We start from the raw sequence: 22,711 nt of genomic DNA on the forward strand, positions 1-22,711 counted from the left end.
ACGCATCAAAAACACAGAAAAGGTTAAAAAAAAATATATAAATTTTTCTTCACAATATTTTGCAGTAAAAATAAACAGAGAATAGGAACAATGAGAGAACAGAAAAAGGGGTTCTCAAGGTTTTGATATTGATGTCAATATCAGATTAGCTGGGGTTTGACTCCCGGAACCGTCACTGATCAGTTGGTTTCAGCACAGTGTCTGGAGTCAGGGGAAACACTGCATGAGTGCAGCCCAGCTCCCATTCACTTATATTAAAGGGAGTCTGTCAGCACCTAAATCATTATCAGCCCAGCCCCAGTACTTTATGCTGCTCATGGCTGCAAGCAAATTGCTATAATTTGTTTGTAGATGGCCAATTAATTTTGACAAAAAGTTGCTTATTATTCCTATACCAATGAGTCCAGAGTGCACTGGGTGAGTGGTCAGAGGCAGCTAAGCATCGCAGCAAGAGTTCATTTTTGCTCAGGAGAAGGCGGGGAAAGCACCAATTACACCAATATTGCTATCCAAGAACCCACCCATGATCAACTCTTAGCTCACTGCAAAGAAAAGCGGCCATTTTAAAAACAAGTTATAGCACTGGGCTCACGGCTCTCTGCACTATATGGGACAAGGGCTGGTTTAATAACAACTTTGGTGCTGACACACTCACTTTAAGTTGATATGCTCTGTTTTGAATGCCTTGATAGATGTACCAGCATCCTCTGTATTCCACTGTACAGGCCCCAAACAGCGTGGTCAACAAACTGGTTTCTTGAACAGCGGTAAATAATATGTTATTGAATAAGGGCGGGTTCACATCTGCGCCCCGGTCTCCGCTTTCTGGTTTCCATCTTCTGCCGGCAGACAGTGTCCGCCCGTGAGCGCCTGTGAGCGTTTTGTGGTCCTGCATGTCCGACTTTGTGTCTGGTTAAAAAAAAAAAAAACGATTTTGCCACGGAGACCACAAAACGCTCACGGGTGGACATTTTGCAAATCCATTTAAATGAATGGGTTCGAAAAGTGACTGCCAGTTTCCATCTCCTGTCCAGTTTCTCGGGCAGAAGACGGAAACCTGAACGCGAAGACCGGGCGCAGGTGTGTACCCGGCCTAAAAGAAATGGACAAGAGGTTAAAAAAAACTGAGTAGTCTAAATCTGAGATTTGGGAGAACATGAGGGCAGACATGGACACATAAAAGCAGGTTTTATTGTTACTTTTACGCCTTCCCACAACTCTTTTGTAACATCCATTTTGCAGATTCCACAAACCGTGACTCTCTAGATATGATTGAGCGATGTATGTGTCTAGTCTGCCTGGATACACCAACGGGAGTAGAGCTCAATGAAGCCAACAGGGCACTGCAGCTTCTTCATGGCGGAGGTTATGATAAAAATGGAGGCAATCGATGGTATGACAAACCTATGCAGGTAACTTTGATTTTTATTTGATGACTTATGTATAAAGCTGCATAAACTTAAAGCCGTATTCCCACCTGTCTGGTCTTGCTCATTTCCAGCTATGGTCTACTCTCGAAATGTTAAGCCATTTCAGAATACAAGGTAGTACAATTATTAAGTCTAACGTGCATTTATCTTTAATCTTGTCAACCATTTAATGATGGACCTCAAATAGATGTCTAATAAAAAAAAAAGCAGCAAATATGCAGATGTGTGCGAACAAACAAGCCGAATGATCCAATGGGATTTCTAGTAGAAGAAGAACCACTTCCATCTGTTGTTAGCTACAAACTTACCAAAGTAATCAGATATACCGGTAATCCCCTTAGACCATTTCTTTTCTAGAGTCTTGGCCACTGAATAAGAAAGCTTATTAAAATGAGAGACATGTTCCAAATCCAATTCTAAACATGTGAAAAACACATCCAATTTTACTTTTTATCCTTGCGGAGATTGACTTTTGAGGAGAAGATGTACATGAGAAGTAACACTATTTCTGGACGTTTTATGACTTACAGAGGTGCTTGAAAGTTTGCAAATCTATCGGAATTTTCTAGGTTTCTGAATAAATTCGAAACAAAACTACATCAAATTTTCACACAAGTCCTGAAAAGTAGATAATGAGAACCAAATGAGCCATAAATATTAGACTTGCCATGTATCTGTGAATTGCCAAAAGTATGTGGACCTTTAAGATTAGAAGATAATTTGAAGGAGTCAGTCAATAGAGTCATCTCATAGAGTCAATGAAAGTAACCCTGTGTCCGAGAAAAGAGGGCACAAAGCAGAGGCACTCAAGATGATGGCTCCCCTAAACCATGTAAGGCTTGGAAGAAAATTCACCACCCCAGCAGAAGACCCATCCCCACCACAACAGGAGGTCCTGACAGTACTCGTCCATGGGGCAAGTGTTCCTCACCACTCAGCGTCATCACTGGGCAGTAAGGAACGCCCCTTCTCACAGTACAGCGCAATAAACGCTACCATGAGGAGGGGCGTTCCTGACAGACCGTCAGAAACGCCCTTCTGACACTGAAGAGCTACGGTAACGGTCTGAGAGTTGTTCAATTCATGAAGAATAGAGCCCATCAGGAAAGTAAAAAATGCAGCCCATGAGAGGCCATGTTTGTGGTTCCAGCAAAAGTCAGTCTTACAATGGAATCACTTTCTACTGATGTCATCAGAAACCTGGAATCCAAAGATCTGGAAACTTTAATCGACTCTTCTTCAGGTGGACGAACAGAATGGTGACCAAGAAGATGTGGATGTAATAGAGAATGGTGAAGAGGAAGATGGACAAACAGGGGACAGAGATAGTTTTGTAGAGGACATTACATGGGAAAATATGATTTCAGATGAAATCAACATTATTAAAAAGAAGAGGGAAAATGCCATAAGTGCATTGCAGTGCCAGGCAAAAAAAGATGAGGCTAATGTCCGAATCAAAGTTTCCAAAAAGCAAGATTGGAGTGACTGTAAAAATACGGGATCCTGATGTTGACAGGGGTAGAGATGACTCCGGGAACATTCTTGGGGTCATTCTGCAGGTGGATGCTGATGGCAAGATGTATGAGATTGGCACTAAGAAAGGACAATTGGCTCAAAAGTATTCTAGGAACCAGTTTGCCATTTGTAAGGAGAATTTCATTTCACCAGAGGAAGTTCCAGATGTAAATTGTGACTCTTCGTAAGTGTGCCAGGTTTTAGCTGCGGGGGGAATATGTCTTTCAGGAAAATATAGCTGTAAGAAGCTGGGGTTACTGAGTAATTCCACATGCCATGACAGTTTGCCATGTTGTAACAAGTATTAGGTTGTTTACAAATGGTGAGAATGAAACAGTTTTTCGTTAACTCTGTATTTCACAAGCACTGATGAAAATTCTGTATTTCCTAAATATTGTAATGTATCACTTAAAGGGATCCTATCTTTTAAACACATTTTTTTTTCCCTAACATGTTGGAATAGCCTTAAGAAAGGCTATTCGTCTCCTACCTTTCCTTGTCTTTTCCGCGCCGTCGTTCGGCTGCAATCCCGTTTTTTCTTGGTATGTAAATGAGGTCTTTCGCAGCACTGGGGGCAGTCCCAATGCTGTGAGAGAATTCTCCAGCACCGTCTCTTCTTCCGGTGGTATCTTCTAACTTCTAGGCCTCGAGCCTAGGGCAAGCTGACTGAGCATGCCCGCTGACCACGAGAAAATGGCCGCTTACAATACTATGTAAGCGGCCATTTTCTCATGGCCAGCGGGCATGCGCAGTTGGCTTTGCCCGAGGCCTAGAAGTTAGAAGACACCACCGGAAGAAGATGCGATGAAGACCTGGCCCGTCCCCAGTGCTGCGAGAGAGCTCATTTACATACCGAGAAAAAACGGGATTGCAGGCGAATGGTGGCGCAGAGAAGACAAGGAAAGGTAGAAGACGAATAGCCTTTCTTAAGGCTATTCCGACATGTTAAGGAGAAAAAAATGTGTTTAGAAGATAGGATCCCATTAAGCCAAGAGGGTTTGAGCTGCATGCAAAATAACCAGTTAAAATAATAAATTGAATACGGTACATAATATTACATTCACCAATGTTATTGGTTATTATGTAGAATACCTGGTTACTATGCATACTAACACATTTATCAAAGTAACAGTAACATATACAATATAACTGGAGAGAATAATCAGGCAACAATGTAATTCAGTAATATTAAAGTGCAAAGCAATTCCTTACTGTGTTGTCTTATCCTATAAACCAAAAAAAAAAAAATTCAATCTGACAGCAAACAGATGTGCAAGCAGCAAAAAAATATCTAGGAGTCTCTGAAGCACTTTCTGTACAAAATAGTAATGACTGGGCCTCACCGAGAAAACAGACAGTGATACACGGCAATACTAATTCAGGTTATGTTTTTTCATCATCAGACAATGAGTCTAATATAAAAGACATAAATACCATTACTGTAGAACATCAATCTTCATTCTCAAGGAGAGGGGCGCGCACACACCCACGCGACTTATTCAGCAGCTCACCATGAAAAATGATAAGCTAGATTTCTTGCAATACTTGTTAAATACAATTCACCCATGAACTAAAATAAAATAAAAAAAAAAATAGAAATATAGCTAAATGCAATTGGGATCAAACAATGCCGAGCAAAGAATGATTCAATTAATACCTGTATAAAAGTTCAAGTCTTCAGAGAATTTAGCAGATCGTTTGGCGTTTCAGCATTTCACAAAAACTTAATCTGATTCTCTTTGACAATCGCTGGAAACCCGGCTAAACCGGCCATACACACTTGACATTAGTGACCCATTTCCAGCAACAGTCAGACATGAAAATATATATTTCAATATAGATAGTGATAGCCAACTCGCTTTTTCACCCTATTATTTATTACACTTTATGTATCAACTTTTAGATTTTTTACAAAAAATAAAAGTTAAAAGGATCCTTTCATTAAAATCAAATTTTTTGTCCCTAGCATGCAGGAATAGCCTTAAGAAAGGCTATTCGTCTCCTACCTTTAGATGTCTTCTACATGCCACCGTTCCGTAGAAATCCTGTGTTTTCGTCGGTATGCAAATGAGTTCTCTCGCAGCACTGGGGGCGGTCCTCGGTGCTCAAACAGCACTGGGGGCGTCCCCAAACTGCAAGAGAACTCTTCAGCGCTGCCTCCATCTTCTTCAGGAACGGGTCTTCTTCCGGTGGTGGCTTCAAACTTCTAGGCCTCGGGCCTAGGGCAAAGCCGACTGCGCATGCCTGCCGGTCACAAGAAAATGGCCGCTTACACAGTATTGTAAGGGGCCATTTTCTTGTGGCCAGCAGGCATGCGCAGTCAGCTGCCCAAGGTCTAGAAGTTTGAAGCCACCACTGGAAGAAGACCTTTTCCTGAAGAAGATGGAGGCGGCGCTGGAGAGTTCTCTCGCAGCATTGGGGATGCCCCCAGTGCTGTTTGAGTGCTGGGGCCCACCCCCAGTGCTACGAGAGTACTTATTTCCATACCGGCGAAAACCGGGATTTCTACGGAACGGCGGCGCGGAGAAGACATCTAAGGGTAGGAGAGGAATAGCCTTTCTTAAGGCTATTCCTACATGTTAGGGACAAAAAATTTGATTTTAATGATAGGATCCCTTTAAGTTTTAATGTTACTCCGAGTTAGTGATCCATTTTTGTACTTTGATGTGATTTTCTTTTCTCACGTTTTAGTTTGTTGTGGGCAGAGATGGAGTTTGTGGAACCATATGTGAACATTCACCTTTCGATGGAATAGTCCTTGTGCAATGTACAGAACACCTGCTGAAATACATGTGAGTTCATAATACTATATTTCTTTGCAGTTGGGGGTGTTAGCACAAACATATTTGTTGCAACATTAGAGATATGTATTTCGTAGCTGTTACCCTGCACCTACAGGTTTGTATCACTAGCCCGGTAGGAAGAATATATATGTACTTGTGTTTCCTTGTTTTCCTTAATGTCTTACACATTCCTTACAATATACTTGAATATTTTACCTATTGTATAAAGTGACTACATATTCTCCAGCTTCTATCCCAACCACTCGATCGCTTTCTTCGGTAGTTAAACAGCATCATTTTACCCTGCACGATGAACAAAGCTACCCTGACTAAAGCCCCCATAACGTCTTCATAAATCCATGTCACATTCCCAGCAATTACAATAATAAATGAATACTTTATTACCACCCGACTGTAAATTGCAGTCTTGTAGTGCTACCCTTCACGCAATGTCTGCCGGAATAAGTGGTATTACATTCGGAAATCTGCAATCGTTGTAGGTGGAAGAAAAAAATATAATGCTGAGTGGAGTCTTATGGTGCTCAAAACAATGAGAACACCATAGATACAATAGTAGCCAACTGTGACAGACACATTTACTCTGCTCAAATTCTAGATATTCCACGAGTGATTCAGAGTATTTATGGAACCATATATTTACCCGTTATCCTCCATATTTATCTATATTTATGGAAATACATGCATATAGTATGTACACTCATATATGTACACATGACTGCGTTTCTGCTTTGTACATGACTGACAGCTGGGTCGAAATTAATTATCCTATATAACTTTCTTTTTTAATAGAAAACAGGCTGTAACATTCTTCCTAGAAACCCTCTAACTGATCTGTTACTAGGGTAGGTCCATACACACTTCTAAGCATTTAACAAAGGGGGATGGTAACTTCAAATGACTATATCTCCGGTTCTATACTACCTAAATTTCCAGTTTAGTATGCTGCAGTTTTAACTATAAAATGACCTGAGATATCTCTGCTGCATATAAAAATTACATTTACAACTGTCTTTTTAACTAGTGATATCTCTAGTTCTTTTATAGATAATACTTCAATCTTGGCAGCATATGAAAGAACCATTTTTCTAGATGGTATACAACCGGAGATAAAGCCATTTGAAGTGAACATTCCCCGTTTGGTTAATGGGTCAGCTCTACATGCTGTATTATGTATGGGTGTACGGGACAGCCTCTCACTGGCAATGCTTAATAAGAGCAACTTTACAGCCTGTTCTCTATTATAAGAAAGTTATATAGGTTAATAAAGTATACTAAAAAAATGGTCACCACACCCTCCCAGGAGGGGAATTGTGTGCTGCATTTCTATCCACTCTATGTACAACCAAGAGTAATGCTGGAGAGGAAATGGGACATAACACGGTTGTTCCAAGGGGTGTTTAGTGGGTGTAGGCGAGCAAGGACTGACCCCACTGCTTGGCTTCACATACATTATCTAGAGAGGTTGTCTTATATTGATGACTCACCTGGGAACCTTGCTGATCAGCTGTTTCAAGTGCAAGACTGTGGAGTTGGCGTTAAGACCAATTTTGGGATGAGTCAGACTGCAAATAGGAAAAAAAAAAAGTTATCGACTCCAATTTCAAAATAAAATGATTCATTATCTTTAATTAGATTATAGAATTAGTAATATTGTATAATTAATTAGATGCATCGCGTGTTGCATACTTTCATAGGGATTCAATGTAATGAATTATAGGACCTTTACTGCTTCTGCCATTTATGAAGGAGGAGTAGGGGCAGGAGTTTTGGTCTTCCAACTCCATAGCCCTGGTGAAGGGGCCACCGGCTCCTGCATGCACCATTTACATTGTACGTAATCTGTTTCATAGGATCTGTGCAATGTAATTAAGGTATTGTTCCATATTAGTGAATGGGATGAGGATGGAATTTCATTGCACGATTGCTATGAAACAAATGACATGTGGTGTTAACAGTGAAGAGGTCACAATGCTTACAGTAGACCACAGCCCTTCCAAATGTACATTTTTTTCCCTATCAGCATGTCTTTTGTAGAATGAGAGGAAATTCATGCAAACACGGGAAGAACATACAAACTCCTTGCAGATTTTGTTCCTGGCGGGATTCGAACCCAGGACTCCAGCACTGCAAGGCTGCAGCGCTAACCACTGAACCACCGTGTTGTCCCTAGACCCCCACTGATTATCTGCAAATAGTTCATCAATGAAAATTAACTGGAGTTTAATCAAAGGAAGCTAGTCATCAATATATTTTCCCTATGTTATTAGGATTTAGGGTCCCAAACCTGGCAGTCTCCATTTCATCCATCCCTCTTTTTTTTCAGTTTAATAAATTTTAATTTCCTTGAGATTAGTTTCAGACTTATCTCCGGTTTCCCTGGGCGCATGCGCATTACACCACTGAAACAGAGGACATTACACCACAAGTCATTGAGCATGTGCAGTGACGCGAGGTGTACTGTCCTTGAGGTCTTTGGAGTATGGGGGGAAATCCACGCAAACACGGGGAGAACATACAAACTCCTTGCAGATGTTGTCCTTGGCAGGATTCAAACCAAGGACTCCAGCGCTGCAAGGCTGCAGTGCTAACCACTGAGCCACCGTGTTGCCCCAAGCACAATAAAATTTATGAAAGAGAGAAGGACATGGAAGGACTATACAACCAAATGTAATGATAAAAATACCTAAGCTCTTAGCAAGAGGTCATGGAGTACATCTGGATAGACATCACTTCAATTGGATATAGAATAGCAAAGCACAAGCTCCGAAGCACATCAGGGTAATAGCACATACTGTATGATAAGGGGCTACAAACAACACTATTACTAGGTACATATGGAATATAGGAACATAGGCATCAGGAGATGTCACCATGTACTGTACTTGGATGCAGTTTGACAACTGAATGCTACTATAATAATGTCTACAGTACATCGGCATAGAGATTAACTGAGCACGGAGAACCAGTAGGTAGGAATGGAGTCTTTGAAGATTATTTCTTTATAAAATAAGAAGTAGACCTACTTCAAAAAAAAAAGAAAACTGCCTTTAAAGTGCTATCTTCAAGACTATCGTTTAAGAGGTCCGAAAAGCGAACAGGCTCTTTGATAATGACATAAACAGCAGCTCACATTGCCATAGATATCTCTGGATGGAAAGCTACCTACCTTCCCGCTATCAGTCTTTCTATCATTTTCATGTTAGATCCACAAAGTAACACTTGGTCTCTCCTTTCTGCTATTTTTGTAGGAAAAATAGTCCCAAAAAACTGGTAAGAGCAGATTCTGTAAGTGAACTCCCTGCACCTAGGAGGCTTCGGTGGAAATGCTCCCCAGAAATTCAGGGACACCTAGCGTCATCGGCTGAAAAGCTGCAAAGGTGTGTATTATATTATAGCAATGTAATAGCTGTAAAAACAAGGCGCACTCATTAAAACAAGGTCAACATACCAAGTACATAAGGCTGTATATATACTGTATATTACAAGCAGCTGTGCCTAAATAATTGAAGGTATAGCTCTTTCAATAATGGCTGTATGCCATAGGACTGCAACTGAAAAGTAGATGGATAAAAATCTTTTCCGATAAGTGTATTTCACAGCTTTGTGTGTATAAGTCGTATTTTATCTGTCTTTTTGCAGGATAGTGAATAATCTTGATTTTACAGTATACAGATTCAAAGGTTACGGAAAAGAGTTTATAAAACAGCAGAAAATGAGTCCAGATGCTTTTATTCAGGTATCGCTACAGCTGGCATTTTATAGGTAAGTAAACCTATAATAATGAGACTGATATATCATTTATTATCTATCTATGAATATACATTACAAAATTATTTCCCTGGGGAAAAAAAAAAAAAAAGTCTGAATATTTGTCACTGGAAACAACATTGACTATGAAACTGAACAAACACCTATATACACAGTTGCTAACAGCATCAGTACATTTCCTTAGGGGGTGTTCTCACTTGCGCTCGTGTCCGCCCGCCAGGTCTCCATCCTAATCCCCGGAGAAACTGGACCGGGGACGGCTTGCCAGTGGTCAGTCATTTGAATGGATTTTTAAAGCAATGTTTTGGTGTCCGTATGCAGCCTCTCCGCGGGGAAACCGTTTTTTGGGGGGGAGGGTTTTGCACAGACACAAAGTTGGACATGCAGGATTTTGTGTCTGTGCAAAAAAAAAAAAAGTTACCTCGCAGAGAGGTGGCATATGGACAAGATGGAGACCCAAGTGTGAACGTTCCCTTAGAGCAGGGGTGCCCACACTTTTTCAGCATGTGAGCTACTTTATAACCAGCATGTGAGCATGTGAGCTACTTTGACCAAGTCCAAAGATCTACTACCCACTTCTTGTGGGTGGGGCCAGGGCAGACCTGTGGGCGGGGCCGGGCAGAGTGTGAGAGCAGGAGACAGCGGCGTTCTGTGGCCGCCCAGGGATTCCCGTTGTCTGCTTGTTCACAGCGCAGGCTGAGAGTTTTCTCTGGACACTGGAAGGCTGGGGCTGCGGCAGCCCCGCCTGCCAGTGTCCATAGATGACTCTCAGCCTGCGCTGTGAACAAGCAGCACCCCGGCCCCCTCCATCCCTAAGAGCGGGGAGCGCGTCATCCCTCGGAGCTGCTGCTGCCCGGCCTGCAAGTGTCCAGAGTGCTTGTTCACAGTGCAGGCTGAGAGTCAACTCTCAGCCTGCACTGTGAACAAGCAGACACCTGGGATCCCTGGCTGCATCCAGCGATCGACCTATACGTCCATTGCGATCGACCGGTAGATTGCGATCGACGATTGGGCACCCCTGCCTTAGAGTGTATGGCATAGAATAGAAGGAGTCCTCCAAAGTATATGGCCCTGCAGAAATGTGGCCATTAGGGTTGGGTGATCAGGAAGGATCGGATCCCGATTGGCGATCGAGCAAATTTCACGATTGCGATCGGCTGGAAGATGATCGAAAATCGGATTTTAAAAACAATCCTGAAATGTCAAGATTGGCTCAACCCTACTCAACGCTTCTCTATGGGAAAAGTCACTTTTAGGGTTCAGCGATCAGGATTGGGAAAGATCGGATACCGATCGGCAATCGAGCAAATTTCATGATCGCCATCGGGATCAGGATCGGCTGGAAAATGATTGAAAATCGGATTTTAAAAACAATCCTGAAATCTCAAGATCGGCTCAACCCCAGTCGTCATGATGCGATCAGCGGAGCGTAAATTGGGGCATTTCCTTTTTTGGAACAGTGATTGTCTCTCAAAGACAATTCCTGTCCATTTTCCCAGGACCCGCACACAAAGTCCTCTGTATGACCCAAAGTTGAGAACGACACCGGAGAACTCAAGCTGCCCATAAACAGCCATTTCTGCAATGATTGCCATGTAATACTTCATTTACTTGGCAAGGAAATGCCTGACTGGCTAACACTTGCTAAACTAGCTGTTTGCACCGGGCGCAGTGGGTGGGAGCCACGGTGATCACTTGACCGTCACTCTGCCTGCACCTTGAAAGTGAGCAGAACAGAAGGTACATTCAATATGAGGATTATGGTTAAATATATGGGATAGATTCTGAACTGGGTAATATCATATTCTAGCCATCCAATATCATGTTAACCTGGCATTTTATTCCCCTCCACACAGATGTCACAGAAAACTTGTCCCGACATACGAAAGCGCTTCCATCCGCAGATTTCGGATGGGGAGAGTAGATAACATAAGATCATCCACTTCTGAAGCTTTAGCATTTGTAAAGGCAATGGTGGATGGTAACACAACAACACCGGTAAGATATTTTCTGATTTTATAACCATTTTTACATCAATGAAATCCACTGGATAAAATGGCTACAATCATTCATTTCTAAAGCTTCTACAATAATAGTGAACGCTCTGATCTCTATTCTGGTTAAAAGGGGGAAGTCCTGAGTAAACGACCTCCTGTATGAGCCCCCTGTGAATTATTAGTCCATAGGAGCAGACCATGTCCAGCTGGGGAAACACTTTTATGCCCCACATGGAGCTAACGCTGTTGTTTGGCCGCAGTGGAATCGCTGCAGAAAAAAATGCAGTATTTTACAGTCCCTGTAAAGTGGATGAGATTCTAGCAAAACCCATCCACAGTTTGCAGAAAAATTTGCGGAGCCGACATGCTGCTATTTCCAAAACTGTTGCAGCATGTCAATTATACCTATGGAAACGTTCCCCAATAAGTATAATGGAAGAGAAAGAGGCAATTTTCTCTAAATATATATATATATATATATATATATATATATATATATATATATATATATATATATACACACACACACACACTAAATATTGATGTCATTTCGATTTACTTTTGGTTCATTCACTTGATTTTATTAATTTACAAGAGTGAACTAAGACCTCTATATCTGAAAGCAATCTTGTTTTGCAGCATTTTTTATGCCCCCGTTGCTTTCCACTGGACATATACATCACATGGACAAACCGAGTCTTCCAGAACTGGTGACCCATACTGCTTTGGCCATACGTATGAATAGTGGCAGGGGCTGTCTTCATCAGACACCGGTGTTAAAGAGATTCTTCCATTAAAACCCTTTTTTTTGTGGATAAGATGTCGGAATAGCCTTTAAAAAGGCTATTCGTCTCTCACCTTTAGATGTGATTTCCGCCGCGCCGTTCCTTACAAATACCGTTTTTTACCGGTATACAAATGAGTTCTCTCGCGGCGATGGGGGTGGCTCCCAGCGCTGGAAATGCGATAGGGGCGTCCCCACTGCTGCTCGAGAACACGATCCTTCAACGCCTCTATCTTCGGTTGGATTCTCCCCTTCTTTTGTCGTCTTTCTTCGGCACCTCCGACGCCTGCGCAGTTGGCTCTGCCAGTGAGACACTAGTAGAGCCGACTGCGCATGCACACAATTGCGGCCTCGGAACTACGGCTTCTGACCAGCATGTACAGTCGGCTCTACTAGTGTCTCACTGCGCAGGCGTCGGAGTTGCCGAAGAAAGACGACAAAAGGGGAGGATCCAGCCGAAGATAGAGGCATTGCAGGATCGTGTTCTCCAGCAGCAGTGGGGACACCCCCATCGCATTTCGAGTGCTGGGGCCCGCCCCTAACGCTGCGAGAGAACTCATTTGCATACCGGTAAAAAACAGTATTTCTAAGGAACGGCGCGGCGGAGACCACATCTATAGGTAAGAGACGAATACCCTTTGATTCTGGCTAATCCCATTCACACTTTGCAGAAAAAAAATCTTCAGTAGAAGAACGGCGTTTTCAACAACGTCCGCATTTGTGTAAATCGCAGAACGTCGATTATATCCGCGAAAACGCTGCAGTTTTCAGTATATGTATAATAGAAGCAGAAGGTCCACAGAGGGAAAGCTCTGCGAATACCCAATGAAATGTATTTCCCTTTGTGGGGTCTTATAGGGACCCTATCATTCAGAAGCAAATTTTTGTCCCCAACACGTCGGGATAGCCTTAAGAAAGGCTATTCGTCTCCTACCTTTAGATGTCTTTTCTGCGCCGCTGTTTGGTATAAATCCCAGGTTTTGCCGGTAAGCAAATTAGTTCTTTTGTAGCACTGGGGACGGGTCCCAGTGCTCAAACAGCACTGGGGGCGTCCCCAATGTTGCCAGAGAACTCTCCATCTTCTTCAGGAAGGTCCTCTTCCTGTGACTTGTAGGCCTCAGGTTTTGGGCAGAGCCTAGTGCGCATGCCCACAGGCCACAAGAAAATGGCCACTTACTTACTCTGCCTGAGACCTACAAGTTTCAAAGCCTGCGCCAGAAGAAGATGTTCCTGAAGAAGATGGAGGTGGCGCGGGAGAGTTCTCTCGCAGCACTGGGGACGCCCCCAGTGCTGTTTGAGCGCTGGGACCCGCCCCCAGTGCTGCAAGAGAACTCATTTGCATACTGACAAAAAACAGAATGTTGGGTGAACAGCGGCGCGGAGAAGACAACGAAAGGTAGGAGACAAATAGACTTTCTATTCCGATGTGTTAGGGATAAAACATTACTTCTGAATGATACGATCCCTGTACGTCATGGGTCGCATGGGGATGTATGGAGCGAGCTCACACGCTGAGCTCGCTCCATACACGGCAGATGCCGGCTGGATCATACAGCCAGGACCTGCCACTAACAGCAGCGGTCGGTGCCCGAGCCGATCGCTGCTGTTAACCCTTTACACACTGCGGTCAAACGTGACCGCAGTGTGTAAACGGCGCCGGCGGCATGGGCGCCGCCATGTTTCGCCGATCACCGCCCTCCTGAACGTCACATGAGGGCGGTGATCGGTTGCTATGACAGCCGGAAGCCTATTGAAGGCTTCCAGGCTTGTCTCTGCACTAGATCTATTAGACGATGCCAGAGGCATCGTCTAATAGAAGTGCTGCGATTTTCCTATTCACTGCAATACTGTAGTATTGCAGTGAATAGTATGAGCGATCAGACCCCCTAGGTTTCAAGGTACCTAAGGGGTCTGATCATAAATGTAACAGAAGAAAAAAAAAAGTTTTTAAAAGTATTAAAAAAATAAAAAAAATATAAAAGTTCAAATCACCCCCCTTTCCCTAGATTAGCTATAAAAGTAATTAAAGAACATTAAACATAAACATATTAGGTATCCCCGCGCTCCAAAATGCCCGAACTATTAGAATATTAAAACATTTATCCCGTACTGCGAACGGCGTAGCGGCAAAAAAAATAAAAACAGCCAAAAAGCGTTTTTTTCAACACTTTCCCTCCTATAAAAAATTGAATAAAAAGTGATCAAACCATCAGATCTTTCCCCAAATGGTATCAATAGAAACGTCATCTTGTCCCGCATAAAAAGACACCACAACCAGCTCCATACATGGAAATATGAAAAAGTTACAGGTGTTAGAACATGATGACACAAATTTTTTTTTCTATTTTGCAAAGTTTATCATTTTTTAAAAGTATCAAAACATTTCAAATACTATATAAATTTGGTATCACCGCGTTTGTACTGACACGTAGAACACAGGTAACATGTCATTTGTACCAAACAGTGAACGCTGTAAAAATTAAACCCATAAGAAAATGGCGCAAATGCATTTTTTCTCCAATTGCACCTCATTCTGAATTTTTTTCCAGCTTCACAGTACATTGCACAGCATATTGAATGGTGCCATTACAAAGTACAATTTGTCCCGCAAACAATAAGCCATCATGTGACTCTGTGAACTGAAAAATGAAAAAGTTATGGCTCTTGAAATGTGAGGAGGGAAAAACGAAAATGCGAAACCAAAAAATGGCCTGGTCCTTAAGGGGTTAAGCTAAATGACATCGTCGGTGCTAGCACATTATAATACTCAATAATCACCTTGTTTTGTTTTTTTCCATTCGCAGGATTCCGAGAAAATGGAATATCTTAGAAATGCTATATCGGCTCAGACAAATTACACTATTCTGGTACGTGGTAACCTCAAAGCACCGACTAAATCTAACCAATGTTTCTGTAGGACGCAGAGTATATACAGATGCAATAGTAAATATATCATTATTATGACACGTTACATGATCACAAAGGATTCCTCCATGTAAGCTAAAAAAAAATTGTGCATTTTACGATATTGTCTCCAACCAAATTCTCCCATGTCGTGCTATTTGCTCGGCCTTATGAGCGCGTTATCCAATATATCCCCCTGATATTCCATGCCAAATAGTTTCAGTAAATTCATTGCATCGTACAGTAAAATATTACTTGTTTTAAGAATCCCCTATGACATGACATTGATAAATGTTGCAAAATGTCAGTGTTCTCAAAAATGTTAATACTGAGGCGACGTGACATTTAATTTCATCTATTAGCCAATTTCCATTAATGAGACTGAATGGAAGCGAAAGAGCCAGAATACAAGTGTACTTTGGGGGGTTATCGTTCCAAATAGATCTTCTGCTCCTTGTGTAATGAATGAGACAGAATGGCTAAATTCATAGACATCAGAAATGGTTTTTTGGCAGGAGTTATTGATTTTGATGTAATCTCCAATCAATATAATGTATATGCGGTCTGGCAGTCCATCCTTGTATTGAAGGGAATAAAGAATTGCTGCTTTCCCTATGGATAACCAGAGCTAGAGGAGTCTGACTGATACTGGTCCATTCTATGTTATTCAATATTATAGCACCAACATATTCTGAAGCGCTGGCTGTTGTCATTCACATCTATACTTGTCCCCATTGGAACTTAAATCCCATTGGAACGTGGATCCAAGATTCACCTAGAAATATTTTTGGGAATGTGGCAGAAAACCGCTGCATACACGGGGAGATAGTTCATACAAAATCCATGCACACACTATTATGCCCCATAGTGGCCCCTGCACATACTATTATGCCCCATAGTGGCCCCTGCACATACTATTATGCCCCATAGTGGCCCTGCACACACTATTATTCCCCATAGTGGCCCCTGCACATACTATTATGCACCATGGTGGCCCTTGCACACACTATTACACCCCATAGTGGCCCCTATACACAGTATTATGCCCCATTGCGAACATCCATGAACAATTATTATACTCTGGGGTCTTTTCAGGCCCCAGAGTATAATAATCAGATACCCGGGGGGGGGGGGGGAACTAACATAGAAAACACTGTCACTTACCTATCTCCAGCTCCGCTGCACTCCTTGGTGGTGTTGGCCATCTTTAATGACGTCCAGGATGTCACATGACCTGGGACGCAGGTCCCGCTCATGTGACATCTTGGATGTCACACAACTAGGCCTGAAGCCTGCCCGGAGAGGTAAGTAACACTATTTTTTATGTTCTTTTACCTCTCCCAGGCCTTCGATCATTATACACAGGGGTCTGAAAAGTGTTTGTGGGGCCCGCAGCGTCACTTACCAATCCCGGCCTCTGCCAGGATCGGTAAGTAAATAGGGACCGTTACCAGCTGGAGTAACTCCAGCCGGTAATGGCCTATTAAGAAAAAAAAATGCAGCGGTAGCGGCTGTCACCGGGCCCCTATTGTCCCGGGCCCTTTGGCAGTTGCTACCCCTGCTACCTCGGTAGTTACGCCCCTGGACATAGCCCAGGTAATATCCCAGACTAGTATAGTAAATAAAGGGAACTACACTATACACCACGTTGGAATGCGCCCCAACGCATGTTTCGCCAGAAATGGCTTGCTGAGCAATTCATATGATAGGTACCTTACTTCCATCCTGTGGATAAGACATCTGTATAAAAAAACACCTAGGGGCTGGAAACCCCCTTTAAGCCCCATCTGAAACCTATAATAAATATTACGTATAGCAGGTAGGACAGTTTTGGGCACAAACGAAGCCAGAATTCCAGTGCATACATTATAGCTTCCTCTCTATGTTTCCTCAGGCCATTACAGGTAAGGCAATTGATAACCACCTGCTTGCTCTGAGAGAGTTGGCACGAGAACACTGCAAGGAATTGCCAGAACTTTTTACAGATGAAATGTACTTGTTAAGCAATCGATTTGTACTCTCTACAAGTCAGGTAAGTGTCCCAAAATATATCATGTGACTGTGTCTTGTAATATATTAGAACTGTCTGGTAATGCCAATCTAAGGTCTGTTAACACCGCCATTGTTACAGCAACGGACATTAATGGTGGTATAGTAAGGGACGCAGACGGAGCCCCTCCATTTGGATAGTTATAGTGGGACCCTGCACTGAAATAAAAATGTGTTCACACCATTGTCTCCCTATTCTTACCACATACTAGAACCAGTGAGATAAGGAATAATCAGAATATTAGGGTTTTGTAAGATTATTTAGATGTAGGGCTGTGACATCTGTGCGAATGATCTACCCTGCACCGAATGTGGAACGTCTCGTCTCGGCAGGACAAGATACATTTTGTTTTTATCTTTCCTGAAACAATGAGTCACTCATCATCCTAATCCCTAATGGGACTGTGTAAGTGCTCTGGTGAATCAGACTTGTGGTTTTACCAATGTTCAGGACAAAGAGGCAAACACATTTTACAGCATGGGAAGATATTTTAGGCCTGTGTATAAGGAATATTTTAAGCAGGGTATAGATATGAGTTTTTGTCGTTGGATCAATGGGCATGTTCATGTCTGTAGCACCTAAAGCCTTAACGTTTTGGGTTTTTTTAAAGGATAGGTCATTAATTTACGTCCTGGAAAACCCTTTCAGGCTAAGGCCCTATGTTGCGAAAGCGCAATTTTTTTGCTGCATTTTTTTAAGCCAAAGTTTAGGAATGGTTACTAAAGTAGTGTTTGTAGCCCGTTTTATTCCATTACTGATGTTCATCTAACTGTATTTTTGGGGATGAGATATGTAAAAGCAACAGAAAAAATGCTAAGATGGCCACTAATGTGAAATATTACAGCTCTAGTATGGCCTTCCAGCTTGTCAATGAACCTATATACAAATATGTACAAATTGTATATAACATACAGGATTACCAAAAGATACAAACTTCTAAAACACAAGTCTCACATTTACAGGAATTTTCTCCTCTTCTTTTGGTTCAGTTTTTTTAAGGTTTATATTATACAAGTAGATGAATATTTTTTTTTAGCACAACTGATGTTTTTTTTTTTTGTCCATATTCTTCTTGTGCTCTGAGTCAGCCATGTTTTTTGTGTCTCTCTCCATTAAAGGGGCTCTATCGCTATTTTAGATAAACATATGCCTGAATAGTGTTTGAAAAGGCTATTCAAGTCCTGTTATTCGTTTGCTAAAAGACCCCCCCACACACACGTTTTAATGAATTACCTTTTAAACATATATGTAAATGAGCCCTCCGTGCACCGTGGGCGTTCCCGTGCACCCCTCACGTCATACTCTGTTCACGCCCCCCTCTGTGGTTCTTCTATGGAAGTCCCTCCTCCTGCTTTTGATTCACAGACTCCAACTGTCTCTTCCCTGCTTCTGGAAAAGGACCTGTGATGACATCACTACTGCTCTGTGATTAGCTTGTCCCTGTGATGACGTCACTACAAGGTCCTTCGTCGTCTTTAAGAAGTGATTTATACAGAGCAGGGGCTGCAGCTCCCTGTGTCTGTCATAGAATAGATCTACTGTGCACATGGAGATCTATGATAGACACAGGGAACTACAGCCCCTGCTCTGCATAGATCACTACTTAAAAGATGACAAAGGACCTTATAGTGACGTTATCACAGGTCCTACGCCACTAGCAGGGAAGAGACAGTTGGAGCTGGTGAATCGAAAGCAGGAGGAGGGACTTACATAGAAGAAGCACAGAGGAGGGCGTGAACAGAGTATGACATGAGGGGTGCATGGGAATGCCCACGGTGCAGAGAGGGCTCATTTACATATACGTTTATAAGGTAATTCATTAAAACGGGGGGGGGGGGGTCTTTTAAAACAAACGATTAGCAGAACATCAATAGCCTTTTTAAAGGCTATTCAGGCATGTGTTTATCTAAAATAGTGAAAATCCAGTGATAGAGCCCCTTTAAAATGTCTTTAGCGTACCATCATTTTGTAGTTACTTCCAACTTATTATTATGAACTTTTTTTTTTTCGTGGCTTTTTAGGTTCCTACCACAATGGAAATGTTCTGCTGCTACGGTCCAGTAGTGCCCAATGGATACGGTTCCTGTTACAACCCGCAGCCTGAAAGCATCCTCTTCTGCATTTCAAGTTTCCGTGACTGCAAAGAAACTTCATCTGAAATGTTTGCCAAAGCCGTGGAAGAAAGTCTGACAGCCATGGGGGACCTGTGTGTACAACATAACACTAAGACCCAAACACCAGTGAAGGAAAGAAAATCTGAACCAAAAAACGGACACAGAACCTAGCTGACTATGTAACCTATAGCATAGATGGTATATTATTTATTTTCCATACATATATCATATTTTTGATTGTATATTTTGAGGAAAAGGATACTAGAGTATAAGAAATAAGTACATTAAAGGGGTTCACTGAGATTTTATTTTATTTTTTTCAGATAGACAAGAAATGTTGTGAAATTAAAGAGGTTGCCCAGGATAATAATTTTTTTTATATATATATTATATTATTAAAAACCCATAACATACGTACATACCTGTCCCCGATGCTCCAGTGCCTCCCAGTGCTTTCTAATCCAATGTTTTCTTACAGCAGAAGTCCTTGCTGACTGTGACGTCCCGGGTTCCTTTCCTTAGGCCAATCAGTGGCCAGAAGACCTAGGGAGGTCACAGGTAGTGATGACCTGTGTCCTTCACTGAGGCCGCAGATTGGCCTGAGTGGTCATGTGTGGTGAGGAGTTCTGCCAGAAGAACATACCAAGGCAGAAGGACCAGGCAGCACTGGGAGACTCCAGAGCCCCAAGGACAGAATGTTTTTTTTGGTTTTGTAACATGTGTAATAAATGTAAATGCTTAAATCATCCGCATGATGCAGGGTCCTGCTCACGCAGTGTTCACAAGCTGCCATTTTTTTTCCAAAAATTGGAAAACTGCATGCATTTTTGTAAAGTATTCTCTTTAAAAACACATATGTTGATTTCAAAGACCACAAGCATGTGGGGTGTTGTAACATAGTACCAGATTGTGTGACTGTGCAGACACTCTCAGTTAATGTATATACAGATACACATGCATTTGCTTATATACTATACATGCACATACATTTGAATATATGTAGGTAAGTACATATACGGGTATACGTACACACAGATTATATATGAATATATGTGTGTGAGATTATACACATATATAATAAATATATATATAATATTTGGACATGTGCATATACACTCACAGGCCACTTTATTAGGTACACCATGCTAGTAACGGGTTGGACCCCCTTTTGCCTTCAGAACTGCCTCAATTCTTCATGGCATAGATTCAACAAGGTGCTGGAAGCATTCCTCAGAGATTTTGGTCCATATTGACATGATGGCATCACACAGTTGCCGCAGATTTGTCGGCTGCACATCCATGATGCGAATCTCCCGTTCCACCACATCCCAAAGATGCTCTATTGGATTGAGATCTGGTGACTGTGGAGGCCATTGGAGTACAGTGAACTCATTGTCATGTTCAAGAATCCAGTCTGAGATGATTCCAGCTTTATGACATGGCGCATTATCCTGCTGAAAGTAGCCATCAGATGTTGGGTACATTGTGGTCATAAAGGGATGGACATGGTCAGTAACAATACTCAGGTAGGCTTTGGCGTTGCAACGATGCTCAATTGGTACCAAGGGGCCCAAAGAGTGCCAAGAAAATATTCCCCACACCATGACACCACCAGCCTGAACCGTTGATACAAGGCAGGATGGATCCATGCTTTCATGTTGTTGACGCCAAATTCTGACCCTACCATCTGAATGTTGCAGCAGAAATCGAGACTCATCAGACCAGGCAACGTTTTTCCGATCTTCAATTGTCCAATTTCGATGAGCTTGTGCAAATTGTAGCCTCAGTTTCCTGTTCTTAGCTGAAAGGAGTGGCACCCGGTGTGGTCTTCTGCTGCTGTAGCCCATCTGCCTCAAAGTTCGACGTACTGTGCGTTCAGAGATGCTCTTCTGGCTACCTTGGTTGTAACGGGTGGCTATTTGAGTCACTGTTGCCTTTCTATCAGCTCGAACCAGTCTGGCCATTCTCCTCTGACCTCTGGCATCAACAACGCATTTCCGCCCACAGAACTGCCACTCACTGGATGTTTTTTCTTTTTCGGACCATTCTCTGTAAACCCTAGAGATGGTTGTGCGTGAAAATCCCAGTAGATCAGCAGTTTCTGAAATACTCAGACCAGCCCTTCTGGCACCAACAACCATGCCACGTTCAAAGGAACTCAAATCACCTTTCTTCCCCATACTGATGCTCGGTTTGAACTGCAGGAGATTGTCTTGACAATGTCTACATGCCTAAATGCACTGAGTTGCCGCCATGTGATTGGCTGATTAGAAATTAAGTGTTAGCGAGCAGTTGGACAGGTGTACCTAATAAAGTGGCCGGTGAGTGTATAGTTACATAAATAGATACACACATACCCGAATTTATATATGATGCAAATACATCTGAGTGCATATACATAGATAGATCGGGACCTATTGTATGAGCCTGAGAATATAAGGAGTGGTAAAAAGGTCAAAATACACATAAAAGGTACTCCTATAACAAGCATCACTTGACTTTAGTCACATGTTCTTAGTACCACCCCCTAATAACCCCTATAAGCAAAAGTTGTAAGCAAAACTGCACATGTTGTATTGGTAAACATTGAAAATATACATTTACTTATCAGATGGTTAATGCCTACCATACGGCACGCAGCTTCTGGTACAGGCATGCGGACAGATCAATTTGGTTGCTCATAGATTTATCAATTTTATCCAGTATACAAAATAGGTGAGAGCAGTCCAATCTCAGCGGAGGGCCTCACCTGTAAAACTTGTCCTCTTCCTTGGCCTTGATGGACTGTGTCAGCTGGTATCAAAACTGAAGTCTCCACGCCAGGAAGGAAAGGCAGATGCACAGTACTCACTGCACATGTATAATGTTGGCCAAAAGTATTGGCACCCCTGCAATTCTGTCAGATAATACTCATTTTCTTCCAGAAAATGATTGCAAGCACAAACTCTTTGGTATTAATATCTTCATTAATAAAAACTGCTCCAGGTCCCTGAGATGTGAAGGGGGCCTTCTCCAAACTGCCATTTTGAGATCTCTCCACAGGTGTTCTATGGGATTCAGGTCTGGACTCATTGCTGGCCACTTTAGAAGTCTCCAGGGCTTTCTCTCAAACCATTTTCTAGTGCTTTTTGAAGTGTGTTTTGGGTCATTGTCCTGCTGGAAGACCCATGACCTCTGAGTGAGACCCAGCTTTCTCACACTGGGCCCTACATTATGCTGCAAAATTTGTTGGTAATCTTCAGACTTCATAATGCCATGCACACGGTCAAGCAGTCCAGTGCCAGAGACAGCAAAGCAACCCCAAAGCATCAGGGAACCTCCGCCATGTTTGACTGTAGGGACCGT

The 22,711-nt window shown here is 42.4% G+C and overlaps 1 protein-coding gene across 1 annotated transcript in view; it reads left to right on the plus strand.

Annotated features, from left to right (window-relative positions):
- CHAT (choline O-acetyltransferase) overlaps window positions 1–19,637 on the plus strand; it is a 48,938-nt gene extending 29,301 nt beyond the window's left edge. The window contains exons 8-15 of the mRNA XM_075257842.1: window positions 1,243–1,412; window positions 5,637–5,737; window positions 8,998–9,126; window positions 9,389–9,511; window positions 11,374–11,515; window positions 15,103–15,165; window positions 17,097–17,234; window positions 19,274–19,637. Of these exons, the coding sequence (XP_075113943.1) occupies window positions 1,243–1,412; window positions 5,637–5,737; window positions 8,998–9,126; window positions 9,389–9,511; window positions 11,374–11,515; window positions 15,103–15,165; window positions 17,097–17,234; window positions 19,274–19,537 (1,130 nt within the window). The 3' untranslated portion in view covers window positions 19,538–19,637. The remainder of the gene's footprint in view (window positions 1–1,242; window positions 1,413–5,636; window positions 5,738–8,997; window positions 9,127–9,388; window positions 9,512–11,373; window positions 11,516–15,102; window positions 15,166–17,096; window positions 17,235–19,273) is intronic.
- Window positions 19,638–22,711: the final 3,074 nt, after the last annotated feature.

This window comes from Leptodactylus fuscus, chromosome 10 (assembly GCF_031893055.1).
Source record: "Leptodactylus fuscus isolate aLepFus1 chromosome 10, aLepFus1.hap2, whole genome shotgun sequence".
NCBI classification, from domain to species: Eukaryota; Metazoa; Chordata; class Amphibia; order Anura; family Leptodactylidae; genus Leptodactylus; species Leptodactylus fuscus.